The sequence below is a fragment of the Lucilia cuprina genome, chromosome 5 (genome assembly GCF_022045245.1).
Source record: "Lucilia cuprina isolate Lc7/37 chromosome 5, ASM2204524v1, whole genome shotgun sequence".
Classification (NCBI taxonomy): Eukaryota; Metazoa; Arthropoda; class Insecta; order Diptera; family Calliphoridae; genus Lucilia; species Lucilia cuprina.
In genome coordinates this window covers 3,861,805-3,882,207 of record NC_060953.1, presented here as the reverse complement: position 1 = coordinate 3,882,207, position 20,403 = coordinate 3,861,805, and the positions used below count along the sequence as shown (strand labels likewise).

At 26.2% G+C, this 20,403-nt stretch overlaps 1 protein-coding gene and 1 long non-coding RNA gene across 12 annotated transcripts in view; both read left to right on the top strand.

The window, feature by feature from the left end:
- The window catches only part of LOC111677987 (CUGBP Elav-like family member 4), a 461,863-nt gene that overhangs the window by 222,291 nt on the left and 219,169 nt on the right, over positions 1–20,403 (top strand). For 7 of the 11 annotated variants that reach the window (XM_046951661.1, XM_046951660.1, XM_046951657.1 and 4 more), the window contains exon 1: positions 11,573–11,789. The exons of 2 other annotated variants lie outside the window; for them this stretch is intronic. In XM_046951661.1, the coding sequence (XP_046807617.1) occupies positions 11,730–11,789 (60 nt within the window). In that variant the 5' untranslated portion in view covers positions 11,573–11,729. Of the gene's footprint in view, positions 1–1,899; positions 2,058–11,572; positions 11,790–20,403 lie in introns of those variants that run through there. 2 more of the 11 variants (XM_046951662.1, XM_046951653.1) reach the window with 2 other exon arrangements.
- LOC124420055 lies at positions 7,142–11,404 on the top strand. The gene is made up of 2 exons (XR_006940995.1): positions 7,142–7,196; positions 11,285–11,404. It is a non-coding gene; the product is annotated as an uncharacterized LOC124420055 (long non-coding RNA).

The following is a 20,403-nucleotide window of genomic DNA, read 5'->3' as shown; positions in this document are numbered from 1 at the left end:
CATCAACTTTTCTATAGAAAAGATGCTGATATTATCATCAACTTTTCTATAGAAAAGATGCTGATATTATCATCAACTTTTCTATAGAAAAGATGCTGATATTATCATTAACTTTTCTATAGAAAAGGTGCTAATGTTATCATCAACTTTTCTATAGAAAAGGTGCTGATGTTATCATCAACTTTTCTATAGGAAAGATGCTGATGTTATCATCAACTTTTCTATATGAAAGATGCTGATGTTATCATTAAGTTTTCTATAGTAAGTGTTTTCATCATATTTTCTATAGAAAAGTTTTTTATTAATTTTTTTTTTCTGTACACATCTTGCTGAATTTTCGCTTATCAACAAGTTGCTAATGGTGTCATAATTTTGTCTAGAGAAATTATGTTTATATTTTCTTTAAGTGTAAAATTTAATTTCTAATTTCTTTATTGATATTTACAATACGAAATGCTTCTTTATTTATTTTCCTTCCTTTTTTGTCCTTCTTACAATTGTCTTCCGTTCTCTATACAAAAGGTTAACTATCCTAGTGACACACATCCTTTTGTATTCACAATGATGTGTTTTTTGTTATTGTTGTGGAATCTTTAACGAAACTTTCTATGCGTAAGGAAGCGAAAAAAAAAGCAAAAAAAAGTAAATATAATATAGACGAAAAGACGATGCTTTTTTTGCAGTGTTAACTTAGAACGAAGCATACTAACAAGGATATTTAGTACAAAAAATAAGAAAAAAAAAAACAAAAACTGGTGCGTATCCTAGAACTATAGATTGACATTAGCACGTTCTATTTGACGTCCAGTCATGCGTTTTTTAGGTTTATTGCAAGTTTATATGTAGTTAGCAGTGAACAGGGACTAAAAGCAAGACGGACAGACAGACAGTTGGTATTTAATTTAGTTTGAAATGATAATAAAATAAATGATAAGATTTAATCTTTAAAGATGGTAACAGAAAGATTTAAGTTTTTAAAAGTTTTGAAAGGGTAAAACAGTCTTAAGGGAGAAAAGTTTAATTATTTTAAAACACTTTAATTTTGTAAAACATTTTGCCCTTAGAAAAGCAATTTGATTTAGAATATTGATTTTTTTCTTGTGATTTTTTTGTATTGAGAAAAAGAAAAAAGTTTCTTTTTTATATATAAAAGCATTACAGTGATACATTTTGTATATATTTACTTGTAATGTGTTTTTAAATAAAGCTTTAAATCAGTTTCAGTACATAAGCCGGTTTTTTTGTTGTTATTTTATTTATTGAAAATTGTTGCTTCTGATGTGAAAATAACAACATAAAAACACTCATAAACACAAACTCCTTGAACAAATGATACACACACTCTCTCTTACTCACACTCAATATAATTAAAAAAAAACAATAACAAAAAATGCGTAAGTTTTCTATGAACGAACAACTCAACGCATTTTTCTTTAGTCCCCCCAAAACAAAAAGAAAAAAAACGAAGAGAGTTAACAAAACCATAGAGAGAGCTACCTAGTTAAATACTCATGTTTAACAATAACTCTCTATAAACAAACATACAGCGAAAACCAAACACATGTTTTTGTTTGTGTTTTTTTTTTTCTCTACTCTTTTGCTAGCTGCTCCTTCTTGTTTTTCGGCAAGCTGCTGCATGTTTGTGTTTACATTTCGAAAATAGCGGTAAATTGATTCATATTCACAATAATTACATATTGATGTTGTTGAAATTTTTTAAAATTGATTGGAATTTTTGCAAACACATTCAGTATAATTTCTCCTCTTTAATGGAATGTTGCTGCTTATTAAACAAAAAACGAACAATAAATTTCAACTAAAAGCTAAATAAATAACGAATATATAAAATAAAAAGGAAATGTGATAAAATAGAAAAAAAATTATAAAATAAATAAAACTAAAGTAATAGCGGGTGGGTGTTAATGTTTACTTTAAAATTGTGAATTGTGTGTGAAAAAAATTTGAAAAAAAACCAAAAAAAAAAACGAGAAAAAATATTTAAATCAAAAGGTATGGAATACGCGAAACATCAACTACAACAACAACAACTAAATATGGTGAGTATTATTTTTGCTATTACTGTAACAGATTGTTGTTAATGGTTTATTCTAACATCGTAATAAAAATTTAATCAATCAATCAAAAAAATTTTACGGAAAAAATGTCACTTATTACATAGAACGAAAAAAACATCGGCATATTGTTATTAGAATAAAATCAGTGTTAATATTTTTAGGAATTTTATAAAAAAAATACAAAAAGTCTTGATCTTTATATGGCTAGTAATTATATTTTAATAAAATACTTAATCCACTCTATAGAAATGTAGCTGACACTGTCATAACATTAACTATAGAAATTAATTTGGAAAAAGTTTTGGAAGACTTTTCTACAGAACAAAAGAATATAGTATCCATCCACAGAAAGTGGTATTTTCCTAAAGAAAAGCACCACTGTGAAGAGAAGATACCATTTTCATTAGCTATTGTGATGGAAAAGATGAGATTATAATCAACTTTTCTATAGAAAATAAGTTGATAAGGATCGCACTAACTTTTCTATAGCAAAATATATATAGGAAAAAGATGAGATTTACATCAAATTTTTTATAGAAAAGAACATGAGATTCTCATCCAATTTTCTATAAAAACGAGCTTTTCGTCAACAATTCTATTGAAAAAAAGATGAGATTCTCATCAACATTTTTTCTATAGAAGAACAAATGAGATTATCACCAATGTTTTTACGAAAAATGAGATGAGATTCCCTTTTCTATAGAAACTCTCACCATATTTTCTATAGTAATGAAGATGAGGTTCTCATTAACTTTTCTGTAGAAAAGAAAAAAGTTAATGAGAAGATGAGGTCCTCATTAACTTTCCTGTAGAAAATAAGATGATACTTTCTATAGATAAAAGATGAGATTCTCAACAACTTTTCTACAGAAAAGAACATGAAATTCTCATCAACTTTTCTATAGTAAAGAAGATGAGGTTCTCATCAACTTTTCTATAATAAAGAAGATGAGATTCTCATCAACTTTTCTATAGTAAAGAACATGAGATTCTCATCAACTTTTCTATAGAAAAGAACAGGAGATTCTTATCAACTTTTATATAGAAAAGAACAGGAGATTCTCATCAACTTCTCTATAGAAAAGAACATGAGATTCTCATCAACTTCTCTATAGAAAAGAACATGAGATTCTCATCAACTTTTCTATAGAAAAGAACATGAGATTCTCATCAACTTTTCTATAGAAAAGAACATGAGATTCTCATCAACTTTTCTATAGAAAAGAACATGAGATTCTCATCAACTTTTCTATAGAAAAGAACATGAGATTCTCATCAACTTTTCTATAGAAAAGAACATGAGATTCTCATCAACTTTTCTATAGAAAAGAACATGAGATTCTCATTAACTTTTCTATAGAAAAGAACATGAGATTCTCATTAACTTTTCTATAGAAAAGAACATGAGATTCTCATTAACTTTTCTATAGAAAAGAACATGAGATTCTCATCAACTCTTCTATAGAAAAGAACATGAGATTCTCATCAACTTTTCTATAGAAAAGAACATGGGATTCTCATCAACTTTTCTATAGAAAAGAACATGAGATTCTCATCAACTTTTCTATAGAAAAGAACATGAGATTCTCATTAACTTTTCTCAATTAATTTCACTTTATTAAATAGGTACATCTTTTTTCTCAATAGTAAATAATATCCTTTTTGATTGTTTAGTTTTCCTTATACATACATAGTTTTTTTATTAATTCAATGTGTACAACATTTTATTTTTAAATTAATTTAATTTATTTATTTAATTTTGTTTTCTAAATAACAATTTAATAATAATGTTAGTAATGCCAACCTTCTTTCTGTGTTATTTTGTTGTCGTAGTTGTTTTTCAACTTTTCTTTTTTTGTTTTTGCACTTTGTGGCAAATTTTCTTTTGCTCTTGTTTTTGTTGTTGTTTCATTTATTTGTAGTTGTAATGTTTTTCTTTTCAACAGAAAAAAAGGAAAAACAACTAAATGAAAAATAAAACTATTGCCTATTCATTCTAACACACACTAAAAGCTAAAAGGTACTCTTTTAATTTTATAAAAATAAACAACAACTACAACAGAACGATGAAAAGCAGAAGACCGAACACATGCAAAAAGGAAGAAGCAAATTAAAAAAGTACGAAACAAGAAAAAAACAACAATAATATCGAAAAGTATACTAACATACAATATAAACAACAACGACGACTACTAGCATGATAAACAACAACAACGACTACAATAATAATAATAACAACAGAGAACTTTTAACTATAACAGAGATTCATTTTTAGGGGTTCATAATACCACCGAACAGCAACAACAACAAAATTTAGGAATAATACAATTACAACTACGACTAAGTTAAACAACAACGAACTACGACGACAACAACGAACAACAACGGCACCGACTAACGACGACTCAATGAACGTTCTACTACAACTCACATGTATGTGAGACTGGAAAATTCTCTTCTTCTTTTACTGCTGGAGCATGTTGTTGTTATTGTTTTCATTTTTATTATTTTGATTTTATTTGCATTTTTCTTCCGAAATTCTACAAGTTAGTTTGTCTGTAACATGTTGGCTATCGGCTAAATGAATGTGTATGAATGAATGTTGCATTGTGTGCAATCACAAGAGAATCAACGAATATTTTCCAATAATTTTCCTTTCAGGAAATATATGTGCGAGTGGTTGAATGTTGTATCTCTGCCTGTTGTTTGATGCATGCTCCAGCAACAAAAATTCTCAACGGCCTCCTCAATTTATTAGTTAGTTGTATGATTATCATGTTGTGTAGTGTCTTGGTAAGGGTTTGTTTGATTGTCAGCTGTTTTTCGGTATTTTCTTTTTGTTTTTGTTAAACAGGGATGAAAAATGTTACATTTAGAAAGATTACTGAAATAGTACTTTCTGTTAAAGAATTGTTTTATTTTATTTAACAAATAGAATCAAAGTTGTTTTGAAAATTATTAAAATTAATTAACAAGATTGTTTAGGGATAAGTGACATTCTTTTCTTTAAAGAAATTTTTGAGATAATTATTTTTTTTATAGAAAAGTTGTTGAGAATATATTTTTCTTTTCTATAGAAAAGTTGATGAGAATCTCGTCTTCTTTTCTATAGAATAGTTGATGAAAATTACTTCTTCCTTTCTACTAGATTCTTATCTTATTTTCTATAGAATAGTTGATGAGAATCTCATTTCCTTTCCTATAGAATAATTGATTAGAATCTTTTTTTCTATCTCATCTTCTTCACTTAAGGAGAGTTGATAAGATTCTCATCATCTTTTCTATAGAAAAGTTGATGAGAACTTCTATAGAATAGTTGATGAGAATATCACCTTCTTTTCTATAGAAAAGTTGATAAGAAACTCCTCTGCTTTTCTATAGAAAAGTGAGAATCTTATCTGTTCTCTGTAGAAAAGTTGATGTGAAACTCTTCAGCTTTTCTTTAGAAAAGTTGATGAGAAATTTAGAAAAGTTGCTGAGAATCTCACTCTTTAGAAAAGTTGATAATGAAACTCCTCTGCTTTTTGATGGGAAACTCCTCTGCTTTTCCATAGAAAAGTTGATGAGAATCTCATCTTCTTTTCGATACAAAATTTTATAAGAAACTTCTCTGCTTTTCTATAGAAAAGTTGATAAGAATCTTGTCTTCTTTTCTATAGAAAAATTGACGTGAACCCCATCTGTTTTTCTATCGAAAAGTTGATGAGAAACACTTTTGCTTTTCTATCGGAAAGTTGGTGAGAAACTCGTTTTTTTTTCGTCTAAAGATAAATTGATGAGAAAAAATACATGAAAATCTCATCTTTTTTATGAAAGAGTTGACAAGTTTTTGTTCAGGACAGATAATGTTATTCTCTTCTGAAAAACCTTTCCCTACATGAGAAATCAAAACTCCCCAAACAATATACTTCATGATGGAAGTTATTCATCATTCTTTTAGACTTAATTTTATTGCTCTATTAAATTAATAAAAATAAAATATCTTATCAGTTTTCCTGATAACATGATTTATTCCCTTAAAAGAATAAAGTACTTTTCATTCATACAACCCCTTTTATTCTTATTCACATGATGATGATAATGATTATCATGATGTAAGTGGTGTTGTAAACATTAAGGGGTTTTGTATGATTAACAAATGTTGTAAAGTAAAGCCTAACAAACCAACATTAAACAACATGTTTGATAGGATATTCTTTTGCATATACGAACCCTGTTGTTATTACTGTAACAATTCGTTAGTTTTTGTTTTTTATTCGTTTGTAAAGGGATTTTTTTTTTGCGAAAATTATTCGTTCGTTTTACTTTTACGCTCTAAAATGTTTTATGCTCTCGTTATTTTTGCTAGAATTTCGTTAGTTCGTTTTGTACACTCGCTGTCGGAATCGTTTGTTTGATTTAATTTTGGTTGGATTTTTGTGTTGTGTTGGGTTGTGTGTTGGCTTTAGCTGTAGATGACTGGTTGGTTGGCTTGGCTGGTTGGTTGGTTGGTTGTTTGGCTGCTATTTCTAGTGCTGCTTGCTTGCTGTCTGTCTTTCTATATGTGTATAACAACAACTCAACTGGACGACTGACGACTGGCTTTTTCAGTGTTTTTCTTGTTAGAGTTTGCCGTCCTTTTTCAGTATGAAATTGAGTTTTGTGTAGTTAAGTCAGCAAAAGTTTCCGTATATAATTATAAATTCTTAAACATTTTCAACAAACGTGTGAGAATTACAAAAAAAATATTAAATAAATTTTCCCATTATAAATAAATAAATTAAATAATATAAAAACAACAACATCAAAAGTTTTTTTTTTCAAATCTTAAAAAAAAAACAAAAATTAATTAGAATTAATACAAAATATTATTAAATAAAATAAAAAATTGTTTAAATATTTAAGTATTAAAATTATAAATATAATTAACAAGCAGTAAATTAAATTTATTACAAATAAATCAAACTTTAAAAAATAAATTTAATAGAAATTTTAAAATAATTAAATAAAGTGTAAAACTATTTATTAAAAAATAAAATCATTAAACTTAAAAAAATAAATAAAATTATTTAAATTTAATAAGAAAAAAACCTCAACAACAACAAAAACAAACAAACAAAACAACCTTTCAAACAAATAACGGTATTTACTTATTTAAAAATGTTTTCAAATTTTAAGTTATTTTTAACAATTGTTAATTATTGTTGTTGCTATTGTTTTTAATTATAAACAACAAATCAATTGAAAACATTAGCATTAAACAACAATAATAAACATAGTTTTTTGGGATTTTTTTTTAATATAAACAACAATTTTTCGTTTTTCACTTCAAGTGTTTTTCAAATCTTTAGTTTTTTTTTGTATTTTCAATTTTAAAATAATTTTATTGCTTTACTAATCTTACTCATAGATATTTCTTTAAATTTTATTCTTATGGGTGTTTAAAAATTTGAAATTGAAAATGTGTTTAACAAAAAAGTGTTCATTTGTGTTTATTTTACAATTGTGAGAGTGTGTGTATGTGTGTGTTTGAAAATTTCAATTGTTTATTTAAATTAAAGAATATGTTTGGCTTTTAAATCGAATTTGGAAAATTTTATTTCAATAGATTTCTATTGTTTACTTTATTATTTCATCTTATGTACACCAGAGGAAAATCTTGCTTTTTTTACTATAAAAACCTTTAATTAGATTAAAATTTATGTTTTTGTTAATGTATTAAAGGTAAATGTTTATAGGTATAAAAAAAAAAACATTATTGTTTAAAAAGCTAAGCTTATAAATAGCTCTTAAATTTGTTTTATAATCATACAGATTTAGTAAAAGTTTAAATTTGTTGAGAAAAAGTTAACATATGTTAAGGCTTTTAAGCTATTTTCCTGTAAAAAGTTACTTAAAGTTCAAGAAATTATGTTAGAAATTTTTGAAATGTAAAGGAATTTTGATATAAATAAGTTAAATAAAATCCATAAACCAAAATTTTGCTTAAAACTCAATTTTTTCGAGAAAAGTGTAGTGTACTTTTAGGCAGAATAAAAAAACTTAAATGTTTAAGAAATCCTGTTAGAAATTGTTAAAATGTAAAGGAATTTTGATATTAACAAGTTAAAGAAAATCCACAGACTAAACTCAAACTTTTCAAGAAATCTATTGTCTACTTTTAGGCAGAATAAAAAACAACTTGATTGTTATGAAATCTTTAATTTTTTATACTATTTGGAAGAAGTTAAGCCCAATTGCAGAATTATTAAAAAAATATAGTCTATTTTTAGACAGAATATGTTTTTTTAAGAAACCCCTTAAATACACTCAAAATTTCAGGGAATACCTTTACAATGCACAGACAAACTTGATATATATAGTCGACTTTTAGGAGTAATAGAATTAATACATATAATAAATGAAATCTAAAAGAGTTCTTAAGAAACACTTTATTAAAAGTAATTAAGGTAAACCTTGTAATAAAATCCGAAGCCAAACTTTATATAGAAAACGAAACTTAAGAAAATGTAGTCGACTTTTAGGCGTAATAGACGTGTAAGTTAATGTTAATGTTAATTCCCAAGAAATTCAATCAATCTAATAATAATCCTATAATATTGCATTGTTTCATAGCAACTTTAGTTGACAATTTTGAAAAGATGTAGTTGACTTTTAGGCTTGATAACAATTTAATTTAAATCTTACAATTTCTTAAAGAATTTACAAGAAAACCTTTATTTCAAAACAACCAAGATAAATTTTAGAAAAGAGTTTACCAGAAAACCTTTTTTTTAAAGTAACTAAGTTAAAAATTTTAGAAAAAGCAAAAGCCAAACTTAAAACTCAAAACTTTAACATGTGGTTATCTTTTAGACGTAACTACAATACAACTAGAATTTTTTAAAAATTTTCCAAATTTTGATTTAAATTAATATTTCCTTTTTTAATCTAAATTATTTAAATAATTATTTTCAAAAAGTCTAACATACTTTTATGTTGGTTAGACTAAGTAAAAATTTTGAAAAAATCTTTAAAAATTTGAAAAAAAATACAAAATAGAAAAATTTTCAATAGAAAAATTTGCAATTTCTAACGATTTTTTTTGTAATTTTTTGTATGAATTAAGATAATTAAAAAAAAACTTAGCATAAATTTAGGCCAACTTTAGGATTATCTCAAGATAGGATATTTAAAATATATAAATTCCTTAACAGTTTTAACTTTAAAAGTGTGTTTTTAACATCATAAATTTGAAGACCTTTAAAAAGCAGACAAAAAACTTTGCCTACTTTTAAGCGTTTTAGCTAAGATTTATACAAATTTTATAAAATTGTAAACAGATTTTACAAAAGTTTTATAATTTGAAATTTAAAATTTTATAATTTGAAATTTAAAATTTTAAAACAAATTGTCTAGTTTTAGGCTTCTATTAGAACAGGTGCAAAAATTATCGCGTTTTACTATACGATTATTAGAATTTTTTATATTTAATGATATTGCATACTTTTGGGCTATTTTCTAAAGTACATAAGATCTTTTGTAAAATATTAATTATTTTTAGTAATTCAAGATAATTATTCTATAATTATTTTTAAAATTGAAATATTTAGTCATTTAGAGCTACAATTTAAGAAAATCTATGGCCTAGTTTTAGAGTTTTTAAAGAAAATCGTAGCTTTAAACCTTAAATTGTGGAAAGAAGTTGTGCTTTATAAGTCTTGAAATTTACAGAAATTACTTTTTAATAAGTTTTCTCTAATTTTTTGAATAATATATATTTTATGAATAATATAGCCTTGTTTTAGGCTTTTTAGTGGACAATTCTGGAAACTTTAAAAAAATAAAATGTTGCATATTTTCAGGCTTTTAATACAGAAATGTGTACGAATAATATGTCTTATTTAAAATCAATAATTAAAAATTAAGATGTTGCATACTTTTAGGCTTTTAATAAAGATTTTTAACGTGAAAACAATATAGATTTAGTTACAAGACAAAAGCTGTTAAGTGTTTAAGTATTAGTTAGTGTTTAAAAAGTCCGCCCAATTATGGAGGAACTGTAAATCAGGCTTACGTTTCTACATTGTACAAAAGCTTAAGAAATTCGTATTAATAATATAAGTCTGCAGACATTTAGCTTAAAGTATAGCCTAGTTTTAGGAACGTTGATAAAAAGTAGACGTTTTTATAGAAAGAAAATTTAAAAGTTATTGGTTTGTTGCGGAAACCAGTAAATTAAAGATAATATAAATACTCTTCAATATTGTTCATTTGAACTTCTTAACCGATCTAGTATTGTCTTTTTATCCCATCTAGTCTTGTCCCTCCTTCTGTCATTTGAAAGCTCTATAGGAGTCAAACTAGAAGAGCTAAAGAACTTCAAATAGTTACAATGTTCTATAATATTTGTTTAAAGCCTATAAAAGTACATTCATGGATTTTTTTTTGGATTCTAAGACGATCTAGCTATGTCCATCCATTTATCTGTTGAAAGCAAAATAAGAACTTGACGTGTGAGACAAGAGAGTAAATACTCTTTAAATTTAGTTTAATATTTGTCTTAAAAAGATTCTAGCACAATCTAAATATGTCCGTCTGTCTGTCTGAAACAACTAGAGAGAAGAAAATTTCTTCTATTGTTCAGTTTTGATAATAATAAAATTATGGAGCCACATTTAACCTTTTAATGATTTTAAAGTTTATAGATTAGACAAGCTATTGATCTTTAACTAAAATAAATTTGAGAAAATTTTAAAACTTCTAACAAATAACTAACAATTTAATTTATTTAATTAAAAATTCAATTTTATTTAATTAAAAATTCAATTTCAATACTACCTGCCTTATTTACAAAAACATTTATCAAAGGCCTATAAAATAAATTTTATATGAAAATTTGAATTTAAACATTTTTAAAAAAATTTTCCAAATAATTCTTTAATAATAAAGTATACGCATCAGCATGAATTTTCTTTAATAGGAAAAACATGTCTACATTCTTATTAAAAAAACACAAAACACTTTTAATTTTTATTATAAATATACTTTATCATAAATTTAAATAAATTACTTTTTTTTCTTTCATTCTTTTTATTTTCAATTATAAATTTTTGTTGCTTTATAATTAAAATCAATCAATGCAAAAAACATTTTTAACCCAAAAATAAATTCAATTCATAATAAAACGCCTATATTTTTTTTATTCTTCTTTCTTTTCATCTGGCTTCTACCAAAAAAAAAAACAAAAGTGTAAAACGACATCAAAATAAGCTGCAGGCAAATAAAAAAGAAAAATTAACGTAAAACCAAAAGTTTAACAAATTTTTGAACAAATACACCCAGAGAAAACTTATTATATTAAAACAAAAGAGAAAAATTAACTGAAAATTAATCAAAACTTAAAAACAAAACATCAAAATAAAAACTCAGCTTGAAATTATAACAAAAGTTACAAAACTTATAATAAACTAAAATAAAATATAAAAAAGTGTTAAAAATTTTCAACATTTTTAAAGTGTAAAGTGTTTTAAATTTGAAAAAAATCAAACAAAAAGTGTAAAAACGAAATAATCTCCTGAAAAAAAATAAATTCCAACAAATATTTTACAAAAAACAAAACGCCAAAACTAAAGAAAGAATAACAAAAAAGTAATTGTTTATTTTGGCAAACGTTTTAACAACAAATCATTCCATATGGTTCATATTATTGAATTGGTCGGTCAGCCGAAGGTTGAGTTTGCTCAACAAGTTACTGTGAGTATAATTTTTCATATAAAAAAATATAAAATCAAAAAAGCAAAAATTATTAGCAGACAAACAATATACAGAGAAATATAAAACACAATATAGATTTAAAAGCAAAAAAAAAAAAAAACACCAAATAAAAACTACTCCCCCTTTTCCAAAAATGAAAAAAAAAACATAATGTAATAAATCTTGTGTTTGTAGTCACGTAATGACAACATAATATGTGACTTTTTGTCTCCCTATAATTTAGCTCTGTCTCTCTATATATAAAAAAACAATGTTTTGTCTCAAATAAAGTTATCAACAAACTATAACCCAATAACATTTTTAACAACAACAGCTTTTTTTGTTGGCTTTCAAATTAAGGCCGAAAGGGGAGGAGTGAGTGTAAATGTTTATTACAATTTTATGAGTTTGTCTACCGGTTCTTTATTTGGATATTTATCTTTTAGATCCTCTCTCTCTTTTTCTATACACACACACACACACACTTTCGGCATATCCCTTGTGTATAAGTTTGCCAAATTTTCCCTTAACCAAGGTTATGTATGTATGTATGTATGTATTTAGTTGTTTTTGTGGTTAATGCTGATAATTAATCATTTCATATTTTGTTTTTTGCAAAAAGAGACATTTTTGGCAAAAATAATGAATAAATTTAGTAATCAAAGTTAAAATAGAAATTAAGTTATTAAAGCATATCATTAGGGTAGAATATATAAGATAAATTTAAAGCATACTTTAAGGGTTTTATAGAAAATCAATTCAATAAAGCAATCTAAAAAAATTTGAAATCGATTTTCTTAAAGCAAAATTCTTTTAAGTTGTTAAAGATATTAAACATGTGAATTAAATTAAAAGTATAACTCATGATTTTTTTTTAAATATTTTTAATTAAGGAAAAACCAAAGATTTTGAATTGGTATAAAGTAAATGGCATCAATATGTTTTATAATGTTAGAGAGCTATAAGTGAAATAGTGGACTCATGGACTAATACATAAACTGGTCAATTATGATCAATAATTTTCCAGAAGTTTATTTCCTTTTGTATGCTTTATGTATAGGAGATGGAACAAACTTCCCGTAAATTTATTATTCAGAATTTGCTTTTTAGTTAGCCTGGGTATTTTTTTTACAAAAAAAAAAAGGAAAATGTTTAAACAGGCAGTCAAACAGATAGACAGACGATAAATAGACATGAGGAGGGATAGACGGACGGAGTAACATATAACAATCTGTGGCTAGATCGTCTAACAATCGAAATAACAATCAGAATATACATACTTTTATTGGTTTTAAAACTTTCACCCTAATAAAACCGAGTCCGTCTATCCATTTTAATGCTTAGTCCATCCTTCCGTTTTATTAAGTTTTAAAAAAGTCTCGACATATCTTGTTTCCAATGAATGTATTACTTCAAGATAAATAATCCCCTAAAGAGGATTGATCAACTTTTAAAGTCTATAGTCATATTGATAATGCTGTGTCCTTCCACTGTATAAAGTTTGGAAAAGGTCTGTGTATCCTTTTCGTAACTCGTTTCCAAAGAAATTATAACTCCAACATAAATAATCTCCTAAAGGGGTATGATCAACATCTAAACTCTATAGTCATATTGATTTAGCTGTGTCCTTCCGCTTTATTAGGTTTGGAAAAGGTCTGTGTATCCATTTCGTATCACGTTTCCAAAGAAAATATTACTCCAAGTTAAATCATCATCTAAAATCTAGAGTCATATTGATTTAGCTGTATCCGTCTGTAAGAGTTTTATATCAATATGTTCCACAATAAATATCAGCATTAACATTTCTATAATCTAGGATCAATATTAATCTCCAGCCCCTTCTTGTCCATCTGTCCGTCTGTTTGAAGTTCGAAATTGTCAACAATTAATCACAGCAAATAAAATAATTTTCTCACAAAATTTTTAATATTTTATCAAGCGATTTGTTCAAAAAAAAAATCAATAAAACCTTTTCTGAAAGAAAATTTCATTAAAGAAATTCCTTTTTTAAGAACAAATATAATTTTGTTTTTCTCCTTCTTAATTTCATTTAAACCTGTCCGTCTGTCTGGCTATTTATGTATGTAAATGTCCGTCTATCCATGTTTATGTTTAATATATCTTCACAGCCAGAGTTGTGGTCACATATAAAATAAATTTCATTTAATTTATTTTACTTTTTGTTAAGAAATTATGCTTAAAAATCAATAAAATCAGTGAAGTAGAAAAATAGTTGTAAATTGAAATATGAGCAGCAACCTCAAAGAAAATTTTGATACAAACTTTGTAAAAGTAAGAAAAGCTATCGAGAGAACATTTTGTTTTCATTACTTTTGAACTGCTAATTGGTAAAAGCCCCGTCCAACTGGCTGAATGTTAAAAATTATTTATTCTAGAAGTTAAATTATTAAACTCAATTTCGCAAGAATATTTTTCCCCTTTAAAAACTCGTATATATTTTTTTAAGATTTCAATACAGACATATTTTTATTTGCAACAAATTATTGTTAATATTTTCTTATAACAACATCTGTTTTATAAATTCAAAAATCATCTTAACACTAACACAAATAAAAAAATTATATGTATATGTATGTTTTGAAGCTTAAAGTCGCCTAAAAATATGCAAATTATTTTTTTTCTCAACATGTTTTGTAAACAAAACAAAATGAAAAAGAAAATTTAAATTTTTGCTCTTTCAACATCTTAAAAAGGAAACCCTTTGGAAAAAAGGGATTTTATTTCTTTTAAGACAAAAACAACAACAATTTAAATAAAAATCAAAGGCATAACAACAAATGGCTATAAACCCTTGTTAATATATGTTAACGACTTTGCTCTAAATTTACAAGAAGAAAAAAAGGCAACAAAAAATATAATATTCTAAAACATTTCAAAATCTTACTAACAGGCAGATGAGAAAAAAACTAACAACAAAAGCAAAGCAAAAAAAATATAAAATTAAACTCTAACACAAACCAAAAACTCACAAAAAAAAACAAATTCTCACACTTTAATACAAAAATATAAATAAAATTGTAAAATCCCAGTTACAAACACACTAACAAAATAAAAGCCAAAGACCTGGCACCAGTTTAAGAGAAGTGGTGGATTTTTAATAAGATAAAAATACTGGAAAAAACATATACACAAACAAACAATGTGTGTCATCATCGATTTACAAGCTGGCAAGTGTAACCAGCCTAACGCCAGCCCGACCGACAGACAGACACATACCCACCAAACTTGTTTATGGAAATATAACGTGAAACATCCCTTAGTAGCTTAAAGAAGAGGAAAATTCTAATAGTGCTGACATACGCACAATGTGACAAAAACAACGGCAACAACAACAACGACAACAAATAATAGAAAAATCGAAAATGTCCAAATAAACATTTGTAGGCTCTGTTTTGGTTTAACTTTTTCTGTCTGTCTGTATTTCTGTGTGTGTAAGTTTTTCAAGTCTATTTAACAATAGAAAACCTAGAAAAGAGTATTTGAAAATATTTCTAAACAAAACTGTTCACAACATGTCAAATTTTTTGTCTCTTTTTTTTGTACTTTTTCCTTTTTTGTTAAATTTACACTAAAATGCTTTTTAAGCAACTAAAAATAGGCTTTAACTTTTTTTGTTAAGGTTTGAAAAAAGTGAAAAAATATTTAGCAATAAATGCGTAGTAGACAGTGAATGGTTTTAGCAAAAAAAATCGATGTTAGATAAATATTCAACAAAAGGTAAAAGAATACAATTTGTAGGGAATTAAGTTAAAAAATCTATAAAATAAGAAAAAAGCCTAAAAGTAGACTATAGTATTGTAAATATTATAATCTTTAGATTATAAAGTTTAATGAGTTTGCTTCTGAATGTTTAAATTTAAATTGAAAACTTTTGAAAATCTCAATTTTTAAGGCTTTTTGTATGCTTAGTTTTTTTGTAGGGATTTTTATTAACAATTCAAGGTCTTCTGCCTCATTGGCACACCCTGTATCTTCTTGAAATCTTTTAATAAACTCTACACTCTTTAAATAAACATTTTAATATTAAATCAACAGTGCACACGGAAAAGCAGGGTAACAATAATGAACAAAAAATCTCTGTACTTAATAGCTAATAATTTTAGATGTAAGTACCTTGTTTATTGTTAACACATACATACAATACACTCATAAAATCTACTAAATATCTACACTAAACAATGGCAAAAACTTAATAAACACAATACATAATATTAGCATACATATGTGTATGTATATGGGTTTATATATATACGAAAAAAATACATATAAAATGAAAAAAGGGGGAAGTATAACCTCTAAGCAAACTCATTGTTATACACTTGAAAATAAAGAAATTTTTTTTGGCAAAAAGTTCGACAGATATCATGTTCAAGAGGATCCTTTAAGAAAGGATCTGAGGTTCTTTATAGAAACCCCGAAATACCGTCTATCGAATCACAACACTAGCTTTCAGTCAAAAGTCTAAAGAAATAATTTAATTTATTATTTTCATTTAGTTAATTTGCCTTAGATTACCTTCCCACTTCATTACTTTACTTCCTTCCCACACATACACATGCATACATACATATAGTGTTGATATTTTATTAATAAATATTACATTTTTCCTGTTACACACATTCATTTCATTGCTTTTTGCAAATTTATACTTAGTTTTCATTTCTCTTGTTGTGGCTGTTGTTTTTGTTGTTAATTTTTCCACTTTTCCTTATTCCATACATTTTCATATTCATTGTTAAACATTACGCTTTTCCTTCATTTACTCTAATGCAAAAATATTTCTTTATTGTTGTTGCTGTTAATGTGTAAATGTTTGTAAGTAAATAAAATATGTATGGATGTTTGTGTATATGTGAGTATGACTGTGTGTTTTAAGAGTCCTGCTTTACTAAGATTTTTTTTGCAAAAAAATGTTATAGGCATACAATTTTAAGCGTTAACTACGAGGGTCTTATATTAGAGTTGACATTTTTATTACACTGCTAACGGCATTTAGGAGAGAACAGCAACAACAAATATAAAAACACTAAAAGTAAAAAAATAAAACAACAAAAGGACAATTTTTTGTACTATACAATTGTTGTAATTTTTGTTGCAAAAAGCACTTGGCGGTCTTTTGGGTTTTTAATAACGATAATGGTGATGATGATGGTGGTGGTTGCGTTCGCTGCGTTAGCGGTTGAGAGGAAAAGTAGAGGTTCTTGTTTAAAAAAAAAATACACCCTTAAATATTTTATATGATTTAAGTAGTTTTACCAAAGTTCTTTTTTCATTCTTTGTTTTGCTATGAATTTTCATAATAGAGAGCAAAGAAAATTAAGAAAATTGTGTTATTAAAGAAATTCAGGTTATTTTCGAACAGAACAGAATTTAAACAGAACTAGAACAGAACTAGAACAGAATTAGAACAGAACTAGAACAGAACTAGAACAGAACTAGAACAGAATTAGAACAGAACTAGAACAGAACTAGAATAGAATTAGAACAGAACTAGAACAGAACTAGAACTGAACTAGAACTGAACTAGAAAAGAACTAGAACAGAACTAGAACAGAACTAGAACAGAACTAGAACAGAACTAGAACAGAACTAGAACAGAACTAGAACAGAACTAGAACATAACTAGAACACAACTAGAACATATCTAGAACATAACTAGAACACAACAAGAACAGAACTTCAACAGAACTAAAACAGAACTGGAAGAGAATTAGAAGAGAACTAAAACAGAACTAGAACACAACTAGAACACAACAAGAATACAACTACAAGAGAACTAAAATAGAACTAGAACAAAACTACTACAGATCCAGAGCAAAAAAAAAATAAATTAAAATTCCTCAGTTTATTAAAATTATGTTTAAATTATTTGTAATTATTCCTGTTCGAATTCCTTCCCTTAACGACTGTCACTGTCACGACAAATAATCAATAAAATATTGATGAAATCATTGAACCAAATCCACATTCTTATAAAAAAAGGAAAAAATAAAACCTTTACTAATACCAACACCACACAGAATGACTACATACAAACGAAAAGTGTCAATAAATAAAACAAACGACTGCAGAGTGTCAGGGGAAATAACACATACACAACACTTCAAAATTTTCAAAAAACAAACTCTAAAGCCGCACAAAACATTTTGACGAATTCAAACAAAAAACGGGAAAATCTATTACAATACCTGCGCTAATGATAGAACTACACGCGCGCTACTGCTTTTTTATGAAGTACAAAACATTCGAAAAAAAGGACTTCAAATATGCCATAAACAAAGACAAGCCGGCAAACAGTAGAAGGACAGACGTTTGGTAAAATGGATAGACAGACACTTTAAGTTATTTGCTTAAGTATGTAAAGAGAAGACAACACCTGGTTTCAGTAAATTTACAAAATATACACTAACACTATTTGTAGTAGTATGAAAGTTTTTTTTTGTATTGTCAGAGTTTTCAAAGTAAACATTCGGTTTTATTTCTCGTTTTTACGTTTGCCACGTCTGTTCGTCTGTTTTTTTCAATGAATGACATTGTCAATGACATTATTGAGTCAACACTCAGAAAATTGTGATTAAAGACATTGGCGTTTGCTTATTATTAAATATTTAATAATATTAAGTGTGTTTTTGTGTTCTTGTTGAGGATTGTTTAAAGGATTTTAAATATAAATAAAGAGAAATTGAATTGAGTTGAGAAGTCGATAGAGAATGTGCTATTGTTTTAGAGAAACTTTAATGAGTTTATAGAATTTTTAGGAAATTGTATTTTTTGTTTTAAAAATGAGAACTATTGTGAAATAAAAATTAGTTAAAAAAAAAATTAAGGGATCCATTTAGTTTAAAAATTGCTCCTTCGAACCCTGTTCTATTTCGAATTTTAGCTTCTGTCTTAATAATTTAAGGTGAATGGCAAGAGTTATATTATTTCGTTTTAAGAAATATTTCGTCAAACTAAACTAATTACTGCTACAAGCCATTTGAACTTTCAAGAATAGTCCTACGAACCAAAAGAAAACTGTTTTCTAGAGACACAGTTCTACAGAATTTCTTAAGTAGAATTATAAGACATTCTTTCGTTTTTTTTTGAGCATAACAATCTTAATCAAGTAGGAAGAATTAAATTGTTAAAGTTTTGTCCCTCGTTTTGCACTGTGTTCTTTTAAGGTTCGTAAAAAAGCAATTTTTCATTGTTCCTATTTACAATAACTAAAATAACAACGAAAAAAAATATGAAAAATACATATCAAAAAGTATTTATTTCCATCTATAAAAAGTAAAATATTTATTTTGTTGCTTGCTGCTGTTCCAAAATCGTAGAGATCTACACAAAGGGGAGGTAGAGCTTTAAATATTGCTGCAATACTCGGAAAATTTTGAAAATTTCGTTTACATTTTTATACTCTCAATTCTATACACATAGATAAATATTACGGCAAACAAATATTTTGCACATAAAAAACAAATAAATACCCGACAAAATATTTTACATATTTAAACACAAAACACTCACACATTTTGGTACAAATACTTACACTTGCAGTGAGTCAGAGATACAAAATAAATGTTATTGCAAAATATACATCTGAATGTATGTGTGTGTGTGCACTATTTTCTAGATCAATACATTATTCGATGCATTTGAATTTTTTCCGTTTTATGCAACGAAAATATAATACAATAAAACATATTGACACTAAACAGTGGGTCTTAGTGTAAAACTGGAAAAAATATCTTTTAAAAACAAAACATTTTTTTTTGTATTTAAAATTATTTCTCAAAACTTGCCTTCATCCCACTGTTCCTTGCACCTCCTACATTTGTAATCTATCACTTCTACATAGAGAGAATTTCATAGTAGTTCCATTTTCTACTTTTACAAAATTCAAAGAATGAATATTTGTTTTATTCTTTTTTATTATTATTATTATTTATTTATTTCCATTTGTATGTATGTTTTGTGAAATAAAAATGTACAAAAATATTTTTCTGTATTGATCTAAAGTATAATAAAACTAAACTTCCATATGGTGTTTTGTACTAGTGTATATATAGAAATGTGCGCTTGTGTGTGTGTGAATTTTTACACATATGTTTATTTGAAGTTTTATATCCTAAAACATATACTCACTCATAAAAAACTGTAAATATTTATGTAATATTTTCAAGTCATAACTTAAAAATTATAGCAAAGCAATTTAAAATTTATATTAGGAACATTTTAATAAAAGCTTCGACTTATTTAAACAAAAAAAAAAATTGGCAGGAAACTAGGATAATATTATAGCAAAATTAAACTAAAATAGAACTAGAACAGAACCAGAAAACTAGAACATAATTAGAACAGAACTAGAAAAGAAGTAGAACATAACTAGAACAGAACTAGAACATAACTAGAACAGAACTAGAACAGTACTAGAACAGAACTAGAACAGAACTAGAACAGAACTAGAACAGAACTAGAACAGTGCTAGAACAGAACTAGCACAGAACTAGCACAGAACTAGAACAGAACTAGAACAGAACTAGAACAGAATTAGAACAGAACTAGAACAGAACTAGAACAGAACTAGAACAGAACTAGAACAGAACTA